Source organism: Equus asinus, chromosome 20 (assembly GCF_041296235.1).
Source record: "Equus asinus isolate D_3611 breed Donkey chromosome 20, EquAss-T2T_v2, whole genome shotgun sequence".
NCBI classification, from domain to species: domain Eukaryota; kingdom Metazoa; phylum Chordata; class Mammalia; order Perissodactyla; family Equidae; genus Equus; species Equus asinus.
The window spans coordinates 94306068-94325347 of NC_091809.1; the positions used below are offsets into that span (position 1 = coordinate 94306068).

The 19280-nt window shown below is 51.2% G+C and overlaps 1 protein-coding gene across 8 annotated transcripts in view; it reads left to right on the plus strand.

The window, feature by feature from the left end:
- The window catches only part of AMPD3 (adenosine monophosphate deaminase 3), a 45225-nt gene extending 26866 nt beyond the window's left edge, over positions 1-18359 (plus strand). For all 8 annotated transcript variants that reach the window (XM_014844186.3, XM_014844191.3, XM_014844188.3 and 5 more), the window contains exons 6-15: positions 638-767; positions 4632-4826; positions 6588-6719; positions 7178-7341; positions 8114-8240; positions 10999-11162; positions 12278-12398; positions 13513-13686; positions 15299-15409; positions 16481-18359. In XM_014844186.3, the coding sequence (XP_014699672.2) occupies positions 638-767; positions 4632-4826; positions 6588-6719; positions 7178-7341; positions 8114-8240; positions 10999-11162; positions 12278-12398; positions 13513-13686; positions 15299-15409; positions 16481-16657 (1495 nt within the window). In that variant the 3' untranslated portion in view covers positions 16658-18359. The remainder of the gene's footprint in view (positions 1-637; positions 768-4631; positions 4827-6587; positions 6720-7177; positions 7342-8113; positions 8241-10998; positions 11163-12277; positions 12399-13512; positions 13687-15298; positions 15410-16480) is intronic.
- The last annotated feature ends 921 nt before the right edge of the window (positions 18360-19280 follow it).

Genomic DNA, 19280 nt, shown 5'->3' on the forward strand with positions numbered 1-19280 from the left:
TGCAAAACATCCTCCTTTTGTCCTGAAATCTCAGAGTTGGGAGGTCCTTGGGTCTTGGGGTTTGGGGTATGTCACTTGGTCAGAGGGTGGTTCCTCTGCACACCAAGCTGGGCAGGTCACACCTTATAGTTTGGTAGTACTGCCGATCATCTGGGCAGAAGTTAGACTCCTTTCAAGGAATCAAAGGTGGCTGAGGATAGATGGGAGGATAGAAAGAAGGACGGGATGGAGGAGGGAGACTTTTATTGAGTGTCCACTATACGCAGAGGTAGGTCCTTCACCTCTGGCATAAGCCAGTTTAACCCTTACTTCAACCTTGGGCATTACTATCGCCATCTTTGTTTATGGCAAACAGAGGCTCAGGTCAATTGCCTAAGCACATGAAGCCAGAAGTCAAAGGTTGCAAAGTCAGCACTCTGCTGCCCCATGTCTTGACTCTCCACCGTTTCATAGGGCACGTGGACATGGTTACACAGTTCAACGGGGTGTATAGAAAGCTGGGACCTCCTCAGCCCTCCCTGCCCTACCCTGACCGTCCACTCGAGAGTCGGTCCCCGCAGACACTGGAGGTCTCCAAACTGGAGAGCTTGATGTGATTTCTCTTTAACTGTGGTTTCTCCCCCTTCCCAACCTGCAGGAAGACGTATTGTCACCGGCGACTGAACTTTCTGGAATCCAAGTTCAGCCTTCACGAGATGTTAAATGAAATGTCCGAGTTCAAAGAGTTGAAGAGCAACCCCCACCGAGACTTCTATAACGTGAGAAAGGTGCGTTAGCGGACCGGTGTTCAGAGCCAGCCCCACCCCCACCCCCAGTCCCATTCCCAACCCACTGGGCTGCCCTGAGCCAGTCTGGGGCTAGTCCCCCATGCGGCCTTCCTTGGCCAGAGGAGTAGGTTGTGTATGTGCAAAAGGAAGCCCGGCGAGTTGCCTTCCCTGTGTCAGGCTGTGCCTCAGATGGTGCCTGGAGTGACTGGTATGGCTCTAGGTGGAAACCTTTGTCCATGTTGCGTTTCTGTTGGAATGTGCCCTCTTCCTCAGAAAATAAGGCATGACCGTTAACTGGTCGTAAGAGTTGAGGCCAGGCTGCTTTTAAGGTAGAGGATGTATTAAATTCATCATGGAGAGAAAAAGTTGTTAAGAAGTCTTTGGACTTGGGAGTCTGTGGTCTTGCCTCCTTCTGGGTCCGGCGCGGACGAGCAGCCATGGCCTGGGCTCAGGGGCCCGCAGCCTGCAGGGGCTGCTCCCGGGGCAGATGTGGGTGTTAAGTGATCATGGCCTCCAGCTTTTACATTTTCTTCCATTTCACTAACATATCGTGAGGCATGGGATCAGTGCTAAGCAAGTGGCATTTGGCGTTGAACAAGAGTCACTTCCTGTCCACAAGGAGTTCCCAGCATATTACTATTAGAGTGATGTGTTGTGACAGAGGTGGCTTTCAGGAAGAGGCCAGAACTGAGCTGACTTAAAGCGAGAGTAGGAGTTAGCCAGGCAGAGGGTGGGGTAGGGGAGTGGAAGTGACGGCATTCCAGGCAAAGGAACAGCATACGCAAATACCACGGGAGAGAGAGTGTGTGACAGGAGAGAGACTGAGCAGTGCTCTGACATAACTGCCAGCAGTGCAGTGTGGCTGGAGCTCAGGGCTTGGGGAGAGGGCAGTGTGGGCTGTGGGGAGGGTGAGGCTGCAGAATAGGTGAGGTTCTGGATCATGCTGGGGCCCGGGGGTTTCTCAGAGGAAGTGGAGAGGCGGGCCGGGGTATGGTAGTGAGCTGGGAGGGAAGCTTGTGGGGGAAGGGTGGGGACTAGGCTGTGCCCAGAGGAGGGATGGCCAAACCTGAGCTGAGTCACGGTGGGGTCCTCATCTTCAGAGGGGCCTCTGTCTCAGAACTTGAGGACTGCCCCTCCCTGGGGTCAGCTTTGATAAGGGAGCGTAGAACAGGGGAGGATGTGTCTTCTCCAGGGAAGCCCAGCTCAGGCCTCCCTGTCCTCCTGCTGGGAGCACTCAGCAATGCTCGAAGGGAGGCCCCCTCCAGGGAGATTCCAGGATCACCTCTTTTAAGTGTCATGAGGTCAGACATGGATTCCCACCTGGTGGGATCAAGACCCTTAAGAGTGAAAGTTTGGCTCCTGCTCCTGGGCTGTGAGACTTGAGGAAGTGTCTTGGGGATTGCTAGACAGGGGTGAAAGGATGTGTTTTAGACACTGCCTATCTGGTATTTTCACCTTCAAGTACCGTGTGTTCCTTCTGTGTGAGCCTTGGGTGTTCAGACAGGTGGGTGCCTCGGTCACTGTGGCAGCTCCCCTCAGCCCTGCCTGAGTGCACCCTACATCCCCAGCAAGTGCCTAGATGGGCTTCCAAAGAAACTCCTTGCCTAGCCCAGCACAGCCCTGGCCTCTGCGTACGTTAATGCTCTGGGCCTGACTGCTTCTTGCTGCCTGGGGCCGAGGGGTCCTTGTTGACTGCACTGGCTCTGACACTGTTTGCTCCTGAGGCGGGGCCCCAGTGACGGTTCCTGGGCCAAGCAGGGCCTGCTCTGAGGCAGGAGCTGTGCCTGGCCATGGGTCTGTGTGGGTGGCATTTGTGAAAGCACCTGCAGCTTCACAGCAGGTCGTGGGTTATGACACCATGGGACCTAACCAGCAGGACTGTGTAACTGGAACACTTGTTTTCTGTTTGCTGCTTGGGATGGGTAGGGTTAAGCTTTATCTACTTTGGTTTAAATGTTGTGTCAGGGATAACAAATAGGTTTCATCTTCAGTGCCAAACTTGACCACTTAGGAGCGGCTACCTGAGGCTTCTCTCAAAGCTTAGTGAAATGAGTGCTGTAATCGATTATTGATGTCTGCCCTGGGTATGGACATGGTCAGCGGTGGCTTAGGGGCCAGGTGTTGGCCAGCCTTATTTGGAAACTGCTGTTTGTTTAGAATTGCGTCTTAGGTGAGAGTGAGAAGTGTGCTCGGATCTTCTGGTGAGTTGAAAACACTGGTATCCAATGCCAGGCTCTTTCACTTGTTCCTAAAATAATCACCTTGGAGATTCTGAAGTTTGGATCAGATGCCTCCTGGATTGTCCAGTTGTTTTGCTCCCTCATCTTGTGACTCATGGGGGTCAGGACAGGCTGCACCCCCTGTGGTGTGTCATTGGTATGCTGGAGGACACAACCAGAAAGCCCAGAATGTGCTAAGTCATGCTGAGGTGGTTGAGCCCAGCTGTGTCCGGCAGAGCTAAGCTGGCTGACCTTCTCTGTGTGTCCCACATGAGACCAGCCTGTCCCTGAGGTACCTGAGTCTTTTCACTGTGCTTTGGGTGATGTTTTAGCTTTTGGTCCTTTGAATTATTTCATTTCTCTGATGTCTAGCGGTCTGTTTTTCTGGTGGGATTGGCAGGATTAATGGCCCTGATGAGTGAGTGTTGTGGTCAACGACATGGGCTGGCTGGTCTAATGTAGATCAAATGTCTGGTCTGGCATGACCTGGAGATGCCTGGCCAGCTGTGGACAGCATTCCCTGGCCGGAGGTCAGGCACCTCCTCACCCCAGCCCTGGCAGAGTGCCCTACTGGCCACAGCAGTAACGGCAGAGTGCAGTCTGGCCTGTGAGGCTGCTGCCACCCTCCCTGGGGACCTCCTGTAGGTCCCTTGGGCTCATGGAAGGGGAGTCAGGATGCCCACTTCAGGCCATCCCTCAGCTTACCCAGGGCTCCATTTCTTTAGGACTGGTGGCTAAAAGGAAGGTTCTGGGGATTCCAAGACAGGTCAATGGCAAGAGTGGGATTTCACGGGGCATTTGGTGGGCCCTCAGGGTTAGATGAGGATGTGGATATTACTGAAACTGTTGGAACCTACCACACCTGCTCATTTGTTCATCCGTTCATCCATTGATTCAACTGACACGTCATACCAGGCTGTGGCATGGGTGCTGGAGACTTAGGTGCATCAGCTGTGGTCCCTGTCTTTGAGGACTGAGCTCCCAGTCTAATGACAGTGTAGCAGAAAATTATTAGAGTGGATCAGGAGGACATGTACAGTAATGGGAGTGTCTGTGCTAGGTTCCCAGTTGGGCAAGGGAAAAACTGCTCCATTGTGCTTGGGGTGTAAGGATTGGCTTCTAAGCGGAGGAAGTCGTAGGACATTTCCAGGTGGATGAGACTGGTGAGGAGGAAGGAAGGCATGCCAGGGTGAGGAAATGCATGGGCCAAGTGACACAGTGTGGAATAGCATGGTGCCTTGGGCACCTATAAGTGGTTGGTGGCTGGAGCGTAGAGCAGGGCAGTGGCAAGGTGAAAGTCAGGGTTTGAAGTAAGCCTTGAATCCCCAGCTGGGGGCTTGGGCTTTATCATGAAGACTTGGGGGCCATGGATGCTTTGTTAACAGGGGAGTGGCTGAATCCATTCTACGCTTTGAAAAGGTCTCTTGATGCTGTAAGGAGGTGGATTGGGCAGCAAGGTTAGAGGGAGGAAGACCAGTTCCAAAGTCTAGAGCAGAAATGTGGAGGGGGATCCAGGCATTGGTTGGTGCTGGCTCCGTGGCCATGAGGTGCTGGGGCTCTGCGCTCCTCATTGAGGTTGGGTGTCCTAACTCTTGTTGCCGGGGGAGGCGGCCTGGCTCCTGGGCTGAGGGACACTGTGTTACAGGTGGACACGCACATCCACGTGGCTGCCTGCATGAACCAGAAGCACTTGCTGCGCTTCATCAAGCACACGTACCAGACAGAGCCTGACAGGATTGTGGCCGAGAAGCGGGGCCGGAAGATCACCCTGAGGCAGGTGTTCGACAGCCTGCACATGGACCCGTACTACCTCACTGTGGACTCGCTGGACGTCCACGCGGTGAGTGAGCTTCTGCCCGGGGCCTTGAGCAGTCCTGGCCGGGGACTCAGCGCCCTGGGAAGCAGCCGTGGCTGTGCTTGCAGAGAGGAGGCTGTGTAGGCAGCTCTGTCTTTTCTCGTCACGGAGACTGTGAGAGGGAATTTGGTCTCAGAGAGTCACAGAGCTGGAGCAGCCATGGGACGGGGGAAAAGGTGCATAACTTGGAGTCTGACAGGTCCCAGTTCTAATTCCACTTCTGCCACTTAGGAGTTGTATGCCCTTAAGCAACTCACTTAAGCTTTTATTTCCTTGCTTATAAAATGGTGAATGCCACGTGCCTTATTGATGTGGCAAAGTTATTAAAATACTAAGTGATGGTGCAGCTGCTATAGAAAACATATGGAGTTTCCTCAAAAAGTGAAACACAGAATTACCATATGTTCCAACAATTCTACTTTTGGGTATACACCTGATGCCCTGAAGAATTGAAAGCAGGGACTAAAACAGATACCTACATGTCAATGCTTCTAGCAGCATTATTTACAATGGCCGAAAGGTGGAAGCAACCCAAGTGTCCATCAGTGGGTGACTGGATACACAAACTGTGGGTGTCCATACAATGGAATATTATTCAGCCTTAGAAGAAGGAATAAAGTAGTGATACCTGCTACAACATGGATGAACCTTGAAAACAGTATGCTAAGTCGAAGAAGCCAGACACAAAAGGACAAATACTGGATGATTCCACTTGTATGAGGTACCTAGACTAGGCAACTTCACAGAGACCGAAAGGAGAATGGAGGCTACCAGGGGCTGGGGGAGGGCAGTGACCGTTTAATGGGTATGGAGTTGCCATTTTCAAGATGGAAAGGATTGAGGTGGATGGTGGTGATGGTTGCACAGCATAATGAATGTATTTAACACCACTGAACTGTACACTTAAAATGGTTAAGGTGGTTAATTTTGTGTTATGTATATTTTACCACAATAAAAAAAAAATCTCAGTTAAAAACAAACAAAACACTGAATGAGATAATGTGGAGAAAGTGCGTTATGATGTCTAAGCAGTAATTTGTTGTTGTTACTGCCATTGAGTTACTTCAGACTCCTAGTGACCCTGTGTACTGCAGAGCGGAACCCTGCCCGGTCTTCTTGTGCTGTCCTGTCACCTTCCAGCGCTGTATCATAGAGTTTTCATGGCTAAGTTTTTGGGAAGTGGTGGCCAGGTCCTTCTTCCTAGTCTGTCTAGTCTGGAAGCTCCGCTGACACCTGTCCACCATGGGTGACCCTGCTGGTATTTGACATACCCATGGCACAGCTTTCAGCATCACAGCAACACACAGCCACCAGAGTATGACAACTGCCAGATGGGTGGTGTGGTTCCCTGACTGGGAAACGAACCCAGGCCGCAGTGGTGAGAGTGCCAAATCTTAACTACTAGTCCACGAGGACTGGCCCTAAGCAGCACTAGGACATACTTTATTATCGATTGTTTGATAGGTTAGTATTCTCTGCTCACTCAGCCAGCCATGCTCCTAGCCATGATACCTGGGAGCATGAGGCCCCTTCACAGAGGGCCTCGCAGAAGGACCCCAAGGCTGACCAAGTGAGGACACATGGTCCTGGCCCCAGGACTTTCCAAGATTTCATGTAAGAACTGACATGGAAGACATCCTTCCGTGTGGCCGCACGTAAGGCCACCTTGAAAAGGCCTGGAGAGGGGCATGTGTGTGGGGGCTGTAGAACAATGTGGTGATCTCATTGGCGGTCTCCTCTCTCCAGGGCCGGCAGACATTCCATCGCTTTGACAAGTTCAACTCCAAATACAACCCTGTGGGGGCCAGTGAGCTGCGTGACCTGTATTTGAAAACTGAAAACTACCTGGGAGGCGAGTACCTTGCTCGGATGGTCAAGGTGAGTGAGCTCTTGACCTCTCCAAGCTCTCCTCAGATACCTGGCAGCATCCGCCTTCAAAAGTGGGGGCCCGGCACGACCCCCTCCCTCCTTTCCCTCCCTGAATCCCCGTGCATCCATCATCCAGCTCAGGCAAGGCCCAGAGGTGGGGGAGGCTGTCTATCGTGGCAGCGGTCACAGCGTCCAGGCTTGCTGCCCTGTTTGTGGCCTGAACTTGGCTGGTTGCAGGTTAGCTCCATTTGGAGATGCTTCTGCTGCCTGGCCTGGTTATGCCTGTGACTGTCAGACCCCAGGCCTTCCTCTCCAGGAAGGAGCCGCCGCTGAGGCAGAGCGAGTGCTTACAGGACAGCAAAGGGGTGTAGATCAGGCCTTCTCAGCCCTGGGGCAGGTGGTTGAGGGAGCTGCAGGATCCAGCAGCTGGGGCGCTTTTGGGCTGACCTGGCTCTTCTTGCTTCCAGGAAGTGGCCCGGGAGCTAGAGGAGAGCAAGTACCAGTACTCAGAGCCGCGACTCTCCATCTATGGCCGCAGTGCCGAGGAGTGGCTCAGCCTGGCCCGCTGGTTCATCCAGCACAAGGTCTACTCACCCAACATGCGCTGGATCATCCAGGTGCCCCGGATCTAGTAAGTGGGGTGGCCTGCTGTCTGCCCGTGCCCTCTGGGGATGCCAACCTGTCCTGCATGGGCTGCTGAGTCTGCACTATTTAGGGGTGGGGCCTGGTCCAGTGTCAGCTTAGGCCTCTCCTCCCCAGGGATTTTCCTACAGGGAGGGGTGATTGGCAAAGCTGGCCTCATGACACTTAGTCTCTTGTGTTTTGAAGAACATATGTGTACAAAGGCCTGGAGGGAACCACAGCCCATCTTCTTCTCACTGGGGTTTGAAGATGAATTATCCTTTTGGGTGAGCCCTGGGGTATGAGTGACCTGGTGGTGGTCTACATTGCTGGTCCTCTCCCTGGATATGACTCAGACCACCATTGTCCTCTCCAGCCTGGCCGGTGTGGGCTCGTGGCTCATGGATGGGCTGGGATGTGTGCTTTAGTCGGGAACTGAGCTGAGTGGGAGAGAGTTTGGATCACTGAAACATTTGAGGACTCATCCTTCAGACCTTGGTCAGCCTGAATCCCAGCACCGCACTCCCAGCATGGCCTCCAGCTTGAGAAAGCTCTCAGATGGGCAGGGGTGGCTGTTGAGGTTGCAAACCAAGGCCTAGTATCATGGAACTTGCCGGGGGTTGGAGAGGAGGGGAGGGATCTGTGTTCTAGCCACATCTTGGACTCTTCCCTGGGGGTTTACATGTGATCACGAGCTGTCTGAGGAAGGGGCTGGGGCGGGTCTCTGACAGGCCAAGGGGGCTCCTGGGCCCACCTTAATCAGAGTGTTTGCTTTCCCCCAGTGACATATTTAGATCAAAGAACCTGCTGCCAAGCTTTGGGAAGATGCTGGAGAACATCTTCCTGCCCCTTTTCGAGGCCACAATCAACCCCCAAGATCACCGAGAGCTTCACCTCTTCCTCAAATATGTAAGCGTGGGTGGCGCCTGCGGCGATGGGCGCAGTGGTGGAGCGGGGAGGGAGTTCCATGTGGCTTGGTCTGGCTTCCCTTCTCAGATCCTGTCACTTGTGTGCCCCGGGCTTGGGGTGCTAGCCCCAAGAAGCCGAATTTCTGCAAGAGTGAGCTGGCTCTAGGAGGGGGCGTCCCAGTTGGGCAGGGTGTTGGTAAGGCAGCAGTGGGAAAGACGGAGCAGCCAGCTCCGGGCCAGGCGGGGCCCGAAAGCCTGGGTCTGGCTCTCAGCGACGCCGAGCAGCCTCGGGTCTTCAGAAATGCAGACATGCCAGCGCTCCTGCTTTTGCCTAGAAGCAATGGTCCTCACACCTTTTTTGGTTAAGTAGACAAGCCCCACAAAATATATTTATCTGGTTAGTTATGGGAGAGGGAGAGAAGGGGTGGAGGACTTAACCAGAAAGGGCATGGGGTCGGGGCAGGTGGTGGTTCCTCCCTCTGGGTGCCCGGAATACAGGGGGCTGCAGACAGGGAGAAGCAAGTCCAGTTCCCCGTGGAGGTTATGGGGACAATTTCTGACAGGGGGGAGGCAGGGAAGATTCCAGAAGGCTAGGGGTGTGGGGATGGGCTGATTGAGTCTGTGTGTGTGTTTGGGGGCTGCCAGGAAAGTGTTTGGATGGGCCAAGGGACACCACTGAATTTATGTTCTAGACAAACACCGTTCTGGCTGTTGTGTGGAGAAAGGCCTGAAACAGAGGTAGCTGGAGGTGGGGGATAGGGGCAGGGTGAGAGTCAGAGCTCCTGCTCCAGCGATGGAGATGGATGATGCAGCAGGAACAGCTCACATTTATTTGAGCGTTTGCTGCCAGCCCCAATGAGCCACGCCGTGACATGCTCTCCTTCAGCCTCACAGTCACCCCACTTCACACCGTTTGGTTGGTGTTCATAATGAGCAGAATTATTATGTGCTTGCTGTGTGTTAGGCCCTGTGTTCAGCGGTCCCCATGGAGTGTCGCATTTAATCCTCACAGAGCACTATGAAGTGACTAGCTCCAATTTACACACGAGGAAATTAAAACTGAGAGCTCACAAAGCTAAAGAGTGGCAGAACTGGAATTCATACTCAGGCAGCCTGACTCCAGAGCAGGGGTCATTGTCGTCACACTATACTGCTTCCCAAGTAAGAAAAGTGAGAAGTATACACCTGGCAGGCCAGGGACTCTGGGCGTGGTGGGTGTGGCATGGCGGGGCCTGGGCGGACCCTGACGGGGAGCAAGAAGGAAGAGAGCAGGCTGCCCCCCAGCGCCGCAGAGAGCGGATGGCGCACCCTGCAGAGGTCACTGCCAACAGCAAGCAGGGGACGAGCAGACTTGGGGAGGAGGGAGAGTTGGTGTTTGGCCATATTTTGTGCTCGAGGCCAGTGAGAGGTCCAGTTTGAGGCCCTGCGTCAGCTGGATACAGAGCTCAGGAGAGGGGCTGACATTACCCCCAGGCCAAGGCCCCGAGGGTCCAGGTGAGGCAGGAGCTAGTGAGCGCAGAGCAGAGATCAGGTCTCCCCAAGCCCCCCAGCCCCATCCAGGCTGTGCTGAGAGCTGTGGTGACCACCCTGTTGTTTCCTTTGACACATATGGCTCTGTGACAGGGAAGACTGTCAAGACCCTCGGTCCCTTGCTCCTCTGGGCCCTTACTGCCCATATAGGAATGGGAGAGACTGGCAGACCCGGCCAGGGCCTAGGCTTGGGCTGGAGCCCCCCAGTTTGGGCCAGCGTGGAGCGAGGTGGACAGTGTTTCAGAGGCCCCTCCCAAAGCACTGCTGTGGCTGAGTAACAGGAGGGAGATGTGTTTGCAAAACTGCCCCCACGTGCTTGGCTGAGAGACTGTGTCCTTTGTCGGTACATTCGTGGTCAGGGCCTGACCCCTGGGAGCAGGTGACTGGGAAGCCTGTGACTAGGGTGGGGCCCCTGGGGGCGTGGACTGCGCCCCAGCTGAGTTGTCACTGCAGTGGAAGGGTGCGAGTCTCCTGAGCTCCTCTGACCAGGGAAGAGGCAGGGAGCAGAGGTGCCTCCCTCCTGGGAATCAGGGCTCAGCCTTCCAAGGGACCCTCTTGGATGGGGCTTGCCTTGGCCTGTTTGTGAGGCATCTGGGCTGGTTTCTCGTGACCACACCTGGGACATGCCCTGGGGCATGCCCTGGGGCATCCTCCACCTACAGCCCCAGAGAGGCCCTACCCTGAGCCCATTTAGTGTCAGAGCCCGGATATCTCACTTGGGCAACTCCTTAACGGCGTTGGCCTTGGTTTGCTCACAGCCAACCCCTCCCTCTCAGGGTCACTCTAAGTATTAAATTGTGTGGTCAGTGCTTCAGGCAGGGTCTGACTACAGTAGGTGCTGGGAAATGCCTGGCCCTTTCCCCCTCACATCTGTTACTACTGCTGTTAATGGCAGTGGCTGCTGGCTCCCTTGCCATGCTGGCCTCCTTTCTGGTGCAGCAGAGGGATGGGTGGTGGGTATGGCCGCCTCACTGTTCACCTGGCCCGGTCTGAGTGTCCCCTCACCATCGCCACTCCCATGCAGGGGCTTGACACTCTCCTGTCTGGCCTCCTGGGTACCTTCAGGAGCCCTGGAAGGACAGGCTGTGGCATCGTGCCCACTCCCCATCCCTGGAGGAATGTGGCCTCAGCAGACCACGGGGTCCCCAGCTGAGGTGTGAAGCTGAGACTCCAAGGCCTTTGGCAGCTCATCTGCCTTGACTTGATGCAGGACCCCTCCTCCCGCCCAGGTGACGGGGTTCGACAGCGTGGATGACGAGTCCAAGCACAGCGAGCACATGTTCTCGGAAAAGAGCCCCAGCCCAGACGTCTGGACCAGTGAGCAGAACCCGCCCTACAGCTACTACCTCTACTACATGTATGCCAACATCATGGTGCTCAACAACCTCCGCAGGTGCGTGAGCTCGCCACCCTCCCCCACGCCCGCACACCTCAAACCCAGGGATACAGCCCAGCGCACGGCACAGGGCCCGTGTCCACAGGGCCACATACACATGCAGGCATGTCCTCTACAACACAGCACCATCCTACATACAGTGCAGCCAAACCCCATGCCTGACCACACACACCCACCAACACCTACATGCGTACCTGTCCATCCCTGCTGATACAGACGGGCTGTGCCAACACACACGCGTGTTCACCACCACACTCACAGTGTTCACACGTGCATTTATTCGTGCAACAAATTACTGCACCTGCTGTGTGACAGGCACTGTCCGAGGCACTGGGCATATAATAGGGAACAAAACAAATCTGTGCCCTCATGGAACTACATCCCATAGTGTCACATGCACAGGCTTCCACCAAAGCACACACACATGTGACACACATGGCAGGTGTCAGGGCCCCGGGTGGCAGGACGCTGAGCCTTTCGCTCCCCTGCTTGTGCCTCTAGCATACCTCCCGCCCCTGCTGGGCCTGGGTGGGCCTCATAGCTCAGCCTCCGCCAACGCTGGTTTGTGGGAGTGGAGGTTTTGAATGGGCCATGATGGCAAGAAGAGGGCCTGGTGTCGGGGTGGGGGTGGGGGCAGTCCTGGGCTGAGCATGGAGATGGGGGCTCTAGTTCTGGCTCTGCCACTGACCTGCGCAGTGGATTCTAACGTCTGACTCCACTCGCTGGGTTTGCCCATTTTTGTAACAGAGGTTGGACTTGATGGTTTCTCACGGCTTTCCCTGCTCTGAAGGTCTGTGAGTCTGGGCCACAAGGCCTGGTGCACAGGGGAGGGACGGGAGTCAACGGAGGACAGGGCAGGCTCTCTTTCTACCACTCGCCCCCTCTCTGTTCCCCAGAGATGGTGGCTCTTGGTGCTGAGGAGCTCTGGGCCTGGGCCTCTGCATTTTGGAGGGGTAGTTTCCAGGGTGCCCTGTGTCAGCTGTGCTGACCCTGTTGTGGGTGACTGTCTCCCCTGGAGTAGGCCTGAGCTGGGAGTGCAGGCCTTAGGCCTGCGGGCCCTGGGCAGGGTGGACCAGGGGTCCTTGCTGACCAGAGCCTCCCTTCTCCTGCAGGGAACGAGGCCTGAGCACCTTCCTGTTCCGGCCGCACTGTGGGGAGGCTGGCTCCATCACCCACCTGGTGTCTGCGTTCCTGACTGCTGACAACATTTCCCATGGGCTGCTCCTCAAGAAGGTAACCAGGCCCCTCATGGCCCTGCCCGGGGCTCCCCTGGGGAGAAATGAGATCGCCTGTCCACCCCTCTGGCCAGTGATGCTAAAAGCATCAGGACCTTTTTCTGGGCTGGCCTGTCTGTAGTCATCTTGGTTTCATATTTAATTATGAAAGCAATGTAATCAAACACAACACAATTTGGATTTTTCAAAACTGGAGAAATGGGAAAAAAAAACCCCTACTGATATTAATAGAAACAGCCATTATTAGCATTTTAGTATTTATAATTCTCTTTTTTACCAGAGCATATTTCTAATGGGCTTATTACCATAATGACCACAGATTCTTGGTGGCTGCTTTGTCCCTTAACTTTCCATAACATCCATTTTTCTGTGCTGTAACGTAATACAGTGTCTGTGCTCCTCGTTGGAAAGGCTGTTGGAAGGCGGCCCGCCACTTGGATGGTCTGAATTGATTCAGCCAATCTCCACTTGTTGGACAGACTCCATCGAACTTTTCACTCGTGTAAATAATGCTACCATGAGCTTGGTGCATTCGGTCTTCTCCATAGTTTGGATCGCTTCCATAGGAACGGTGTTTGGTCAAACTCCTCCTGTCCTGGTCCCTGTGACGTCTAATCTGTGACACATTTCTGTGTAGGGCGGGTGCTACATCAGAAAACCACTCCAGCCCAGTCAGGTCTGCCCCTTCCCATCTCCTAGGAGCCGGGGTGTTTACAACCTCAACCTGAATGTTTGCGGTCAAAGCAACAAAACAGCAAACCTGGACTGACGAGTTGGGGGTCAGCGTCGGGGAGGGGAGCTGAGTACATAGGCTGGGGGTCAGCCCAGGGCCTTGCAGCTGCCCTTCCCGCCCTGAGCTGTGCCCTGAGCCTGGAGCCAAGAGGGAGCACTGCCTACAGTGGGCAGGAGGGACGGGCGTGTGAGGTGGGGATGTGGTGGACGTAGAGGTGGGGAAGGCGGGGTGGGTCGGGCGTCCTGGCTTTGGGGGACTCGGGTTTGGTTAGCGACTGGCACAGACACTGCCCAGAGGTTGCTTTCCACTGATGACTGCTTCTCCTCCCCTCCCTCCCATCTCTGGCACCTGTCACCTGAGATTGGTGTTTGTTTTGCAGAGTCCCGTGTTGCAGTATCTCTACTATCTGGCTCAGATCCCCATTGCCATGTCTCCTCTTAGCAACAACAGTCTGTTTCTCGAATATTCCAAAAACCCCCTGAGGGAATTCCTGCACAAGGGCCTGCATGTCTCTCTCTCCACTGATGACCCCATGCAGTTCCATTACACGAAGGTGAGGACTCAGGTGCCCCAGCAGCCACCAGTCCTGGCCTCTCCTCTCAGTGAGCGCGTGGCTCGGTTCTGCTTTCACAGGGGGAGGGGCGGGGAGGGGGAGGTTGGTGGCCTAGTGAAGACAAGAAGCTCCTGGTGAGGGAAAAGTGTTCTTTCCAGGAGCCCTGTCTTTGGGGCCCTTGAATGCTTGAGGCCACCATTTCATTTCTTTGCTTTTCCCTATTTTCCCTTTCTTTGACATTTACTAGCTCTGTGATGTTGGTAAAGTTACTTGACCTCTCTGTATCTTATTCCTCTTCATGTGTAAAATAGGGATAAAATTGTCTCTACATCTACATTGTGGGATTTATTAAGATAATGAATCAAAGAGTCGAATATAGTGTCTGCATATAGCATGTATTCAAAGTGTTAGCTGCCATTTTTATTAATACTGTCATTACTCTTAGACTTTGGATCTCTGGGGAAAAAGAGAAGGGAAAAGCGAGATCATTGTGTGGGGACTAGCCATCTTTCTGTCTAGCACATTTTGGTGGTATTGCTAAGACCAGCCACTGATTAGTAACAATAGAAATGCCAGAGGCTTCTAGAGCAAATTCTCCAAGCTTTTGGTCCCAGGACCCCTTTTACTGGAGGCACTGAGAGTGTAGTTGTTTACATGGGTTATATCTACTGATATTTCACTGTGTTAGAAACTAATGAGAAACTGAAAAATATTAACTCGTTTAAAAATAACATTAATAAACCTATTAAATGTTAACATAAGTGGTTTTTCTGAAAAATAACCATATTCCCCCAAACAAAAATGGCATTGTTTTAAATTTTTGCAAATCTCTTTAGTGTCTGGTTTAATAGAAAAAAGCTGGATTCTCCTCTCTGCTCCTGCAGTCAGTCTGTGACAGATTATTTTATTAAAGTGTATGAAGAAACTCTTGCCTCACAAAGACGCATCGTCGGAAAGGGATGACCTTTCAAAAGGCCTTGCGGACGCCCAGGGGTCTTTGGACCAGTGTGAGAACCGCTGCTCTAGGGCACCGAGGCGATGGGTGCAGAAGAGCTAACGGAAGGGCTTGCGAGTCATGTCGGACAATTCACATCCCAGAAGACACAGTGAAGCGCAGCTCAAACCCAGATCCTCGTAGGGTTAAACTGTCTTACACTTGATCATTCTCATTCTTATTTAATGTTCCGCCTCTGCTCTTAGTACTTTACTCAGATTCCCTTTTATTTTTGGACAATCTTAAGAAAATGATGTGTTACATGAAAAGCGAAGCTATAGAGAAGGTACTAAAAATGTGCAAGACCTGCAAGATTGCCACAGGAGAGCAGAGGCTGGCATCCCCGTGCCTGGCACAGGGTTTCGAACGTGTGCGGGTCAACAAATAAATGTGTAGGTCTTCTTTGATACATCTCTCTGTGGAAATCTAAGATTGCACACAAAAAACATCTTAGGAGTTCATAATTTAAGGGGGGATGTTGTTTTGGTTACCCAGGTGCCAGACAGTAAAGATGAATGAAATCTGCAATGCCTGTCCGATGTTTCTAGCTTTGGAAATATGTGAAGACTTGAAATGGCTATTCTGCCATCTAATATGTTTACTTTTGGGGGAATCTAGGAAGCACTTATGGAAGAATATGCAATTGCAGCCCAAGTGTGGAAGCTGAGCACGTGTGACCTCTGCGAAATTGCCAGGAACAGCGTGCTGCAGAGCGGCCTCTCGCATCAGGTACGTGTGTGACGGCGCTGCCCTCCTTCCCCCGTGCTTTCAGCATGTGTACGGTGAATGCCTGCTGTGTGCCAGGCACTTTCTAGGCACTGGGATCAGTGATGAACAGAACAAGCAGGGTCTCTGTCACACTGAAACTCATATTCTAGGGGAGGATCCTGGGGAGACTCTTGAATCCTCATGGCTGCTCTGTCACCCTTTTCAAACCTCTGCTCAAATGTCACCTCCTCAGAGAGGCCTTCCCTGATCACCCATTCTACACTAGACACACACTTGCCATCATTCTCCATCCCTTGTTTTTCTTCATAACGTTTATTACCACTGACACTGTGATATGTAGTTATGCATTTTCCTGTCTTTTCTTCTAGAATGTAAGGGTAGAGATTGTTTTGTTCAGCACTATGCCTAGAATAGTCCCTGGCACACAGCAGGCACTCACTATTTCTTGAATAGGTGAATAGTACCGAGACTGAATTAAAATACTCTAGGGATGGGACCTGGATATCAGTCTTTTTTTTTTTTTTTTTACAGTTCCCTAGTTGATTCTGATTGAGCCAGAGTTGAGAACCATTGCTTTAGATGGTGTCTTAGGTCCCTGGGTGCCTCCCCTGGGGGCTGTCACTGGTACAGGAAGAGGGCTGCATCAGTGCTACTCTTGTTGGGTGCTGATGCAGAGAAGAGTTACAGGCTCGAGATTCAATTTGTGCAAACTTTGGACTGGCCCTCCCCCGAAACACCTGTGTGCCCTGGGTAGCTCTCTGGAGGGACTTCTTTGAGTCTCGAGGCCTCCACTTTGCCTTCCTCATTGCCAGCAGCTCTTGCAGTTCTTATCTTTCCTTTCTGATCAAGAAAAGCACAGTCAGAAATGTCGGGAATGAATGGGGCTGTCAGGGTGACATCCTTGAGGACACGGAGGCCAGGAGGATCTTATGAGAGCCTTGTGGGGAAAGATACACATCAGCTTCAGGGGGGAGTATTCTGATTTGGTGTGGCTAATATCAAAGATGACGTGCGGATATAGAAAGTGAATCTAAGGTATATGGTTTCATTTGTCTTTCTCTTGGTCTGCAGGAAAAGCAAAGGTTTCTGGGACAAAATTATTATAAAGAAGGACCTGAAGGAAATGATATTCGAAAGACAAATGTTGCTCAGATCCGGATGGCGTTCCGATACGAGACCTTATGCAATGAACTCAGCTTCCTGTCTGATGCCATGAAATCAGAAGAGATCACAGCCCTGACCAAATAGGTCCAGCACTGGACATGTAATTTAGCTTCTGGTTTAATTCCAAGTCTGCTGTGATTAACAGTGGTCAAGATACCAAATTAGGACTTCCCACGGAGAGGACGCCTCTGAAGAACTTTCCAGCTAGTGATTTTGGTTGCACTGTTCACTTTAAGATATAACGTGCCCACTTCTGTTGATATTTCTGAGTAATAGACGGTGACTCCTCCTTGGAGATCTGGGAGCTGGACACTTGTCTGTACTCCTTCCTGATTTTCCAAATATTTCTCTTGAAACCGCTAGTGCTTGCATCCTTGGGGCCAGGATCTTCCATGGTCCAATGCCCACTGACGTGAGGTCTGTGTGGTTTTCTGCCATAGTCCTCCATTGGCCCTGCAGGCTAGTTGGTAGTTGTTTATTTCAGCCTCTGGCTGGCTGGTTGCCTTAAACAAAATCAATTTCAGAGCTCCCTTTCATAAAGGAGCTACTTTGAGAGAATTAAAATAGAAAACTTCCTTCTTGACAATTTGTGTTTTTTATGACTTTCTTAAAGTTTTATTTAGCCCTCCTCCCTCCTTTCTATTTAGGAAGCCAAATGTGCACATTGAAACAATCACTCCTATCTTTGTCTTTGTTTCCTCATCTGAAAAGTGAGGGTTGGGACTAGACGAGTGGTTTTCGAACAATGTTCTGTCAACGCCCCTCCAGGACCACTTTAGGGTCGGGGAGGGTGGGCTGTGGGGAGTGAGGTTCTGGGTGCTTCCTCAAAGCGACTTTGTTTCATCAGTTTGACATTGGAGTTTCTACATATTTTCCTTTGAACTAAGGACTTGGAAAAGCACAGGACTAGATGATCCGTGTTCCTCTTGGCTCAAATATTCTATGACGGCAGCCCAATTATTACTTCACTTATGAAGACCCAGGGCCAGAGAAGTGAAACGTAAACGTTCTTAAGGTCACACAGCTAATAAGTAATAGGACTAGAACCAGGTTTCTCTACTGCTAATCCAGGCCTTGCCCCACTCTTCCATTAGGCCTCACAAATGGTAGAATTTTTATCACTGTAACCTAGTGCATTTTTTTTTAAGGTGAAATCTCTCCCTTACCTAACACGCAGACTTCTTCAGAAGATATAAGTGGTCCCAGAAGCCAGGTAGAAAGCATTTTTTAAGATCGATCTGAATTTAAGTTTTACCAATGTACTCTTCATCTGTGTGACTAGTGCCTGGTACATAGTAGGTGCTCAATAAATGTATATTGAATAACTGAAGGAATTTCTCTTTTGGCAACTTTTTAAGGATATGTACTCCTAGTACTTAACAAGCTGCTCAAGGACCTTCCTGTCTATTTCTGTGGGCAAATGAGACTATGGGAAGTCCTTCTGAATCATTAGAGTTAGAAGAACCCTATTTTTGCCTGTGAAAATGCTTATTTAACTTTAGATTGTCTTGTCCTATGACTTTATAATGCTCGTTCCCTCCACTGGTCAACTCAGCATATGGAACAATAAATGTCTTTTTACTAGGCAAACATACATGCTATCTTACAGCTAATCATGAAATTGAATGAAAACCCAGCATTTATCTTAGGCATTCATTATTTTTGAAAAGCCACTATTTGTATACATTTGTCCTAACATAGCAAGTATCATACAGTTTTTCATTGTCATTTTATCTGTATCAAGTATTCGTTTTTAATTATTAAATAAAGTCTGTGAGGACTGTGATTCAATGATTTCAAAGTAATACTATTTAAAGCAAGTGTTTAAGTTTTTTACATTAAGAAAAGATTGGGCATCCTGAAGAGCTATCAATAATAACTTGTAATTTATCTTTTACTAAGACTCAGACATGAATGACATTCACTAGGAAAACTCAAAATTTTCAAACTGAAGCTCACCAGAGCCTGAAAGTGAACCTTTGCTATATTTTCCCCTTTCCTCTGCCCCGTTACAGTTCGTGAGCAAGCCATACACGTTCATTTCCTTTTCCATGGGCGCTACTCTAGTCTGTTCAGCCCACCCTTGCTGGATTTTACCTGTCCTGCAAACTTTTCAGACACCTTTTTCTATAGCACTCTGCACTTTGATTACATCATTGTACCTAATTGGCCTTTTCGGGGGGTGAATCCCTCCCTACTTTCTTTTGTGTTTGCAGTTGGAGTCAAAGGCAATTGTATACTGGCCTGCATTTCTAAGAGAACGGTTCTTGAGGCATGTTATCCCTTACTCTAAAAGGCTCAAGTTCACGGTATGTGTTCCTTCACACTGCACTGCGGAACGATCAATGTCACTGCTCTCTGCCACAGGAAACCAAGTCACAGCTCCTGGGTTGGTGCTCACCAAGCCTGTCTCGGGTCTTCACTTCCTCTTACCTTGGGTGAAAGCATATCCCTCTGGCTTTCTCTTTACTTGTTTGAGTGCTGAATTGGGGAAGCAATGCTCATCCTTTTCTGGGTTTGAAGACTCAACTGAAGGTGCTATGTTGGTAATACCCCTGAGTATTCTATACCTGAAACTATGACTGATAGAAAGACCTGCAGTAAAAGGAATGCTAAGTAGACAAATACAGTTCCCTGGAAATTTTTATACCCTCAACCTCTAAATAAATATTTTATTAGAAAGAGAGAGGATGCCAGAGAGTAGGAC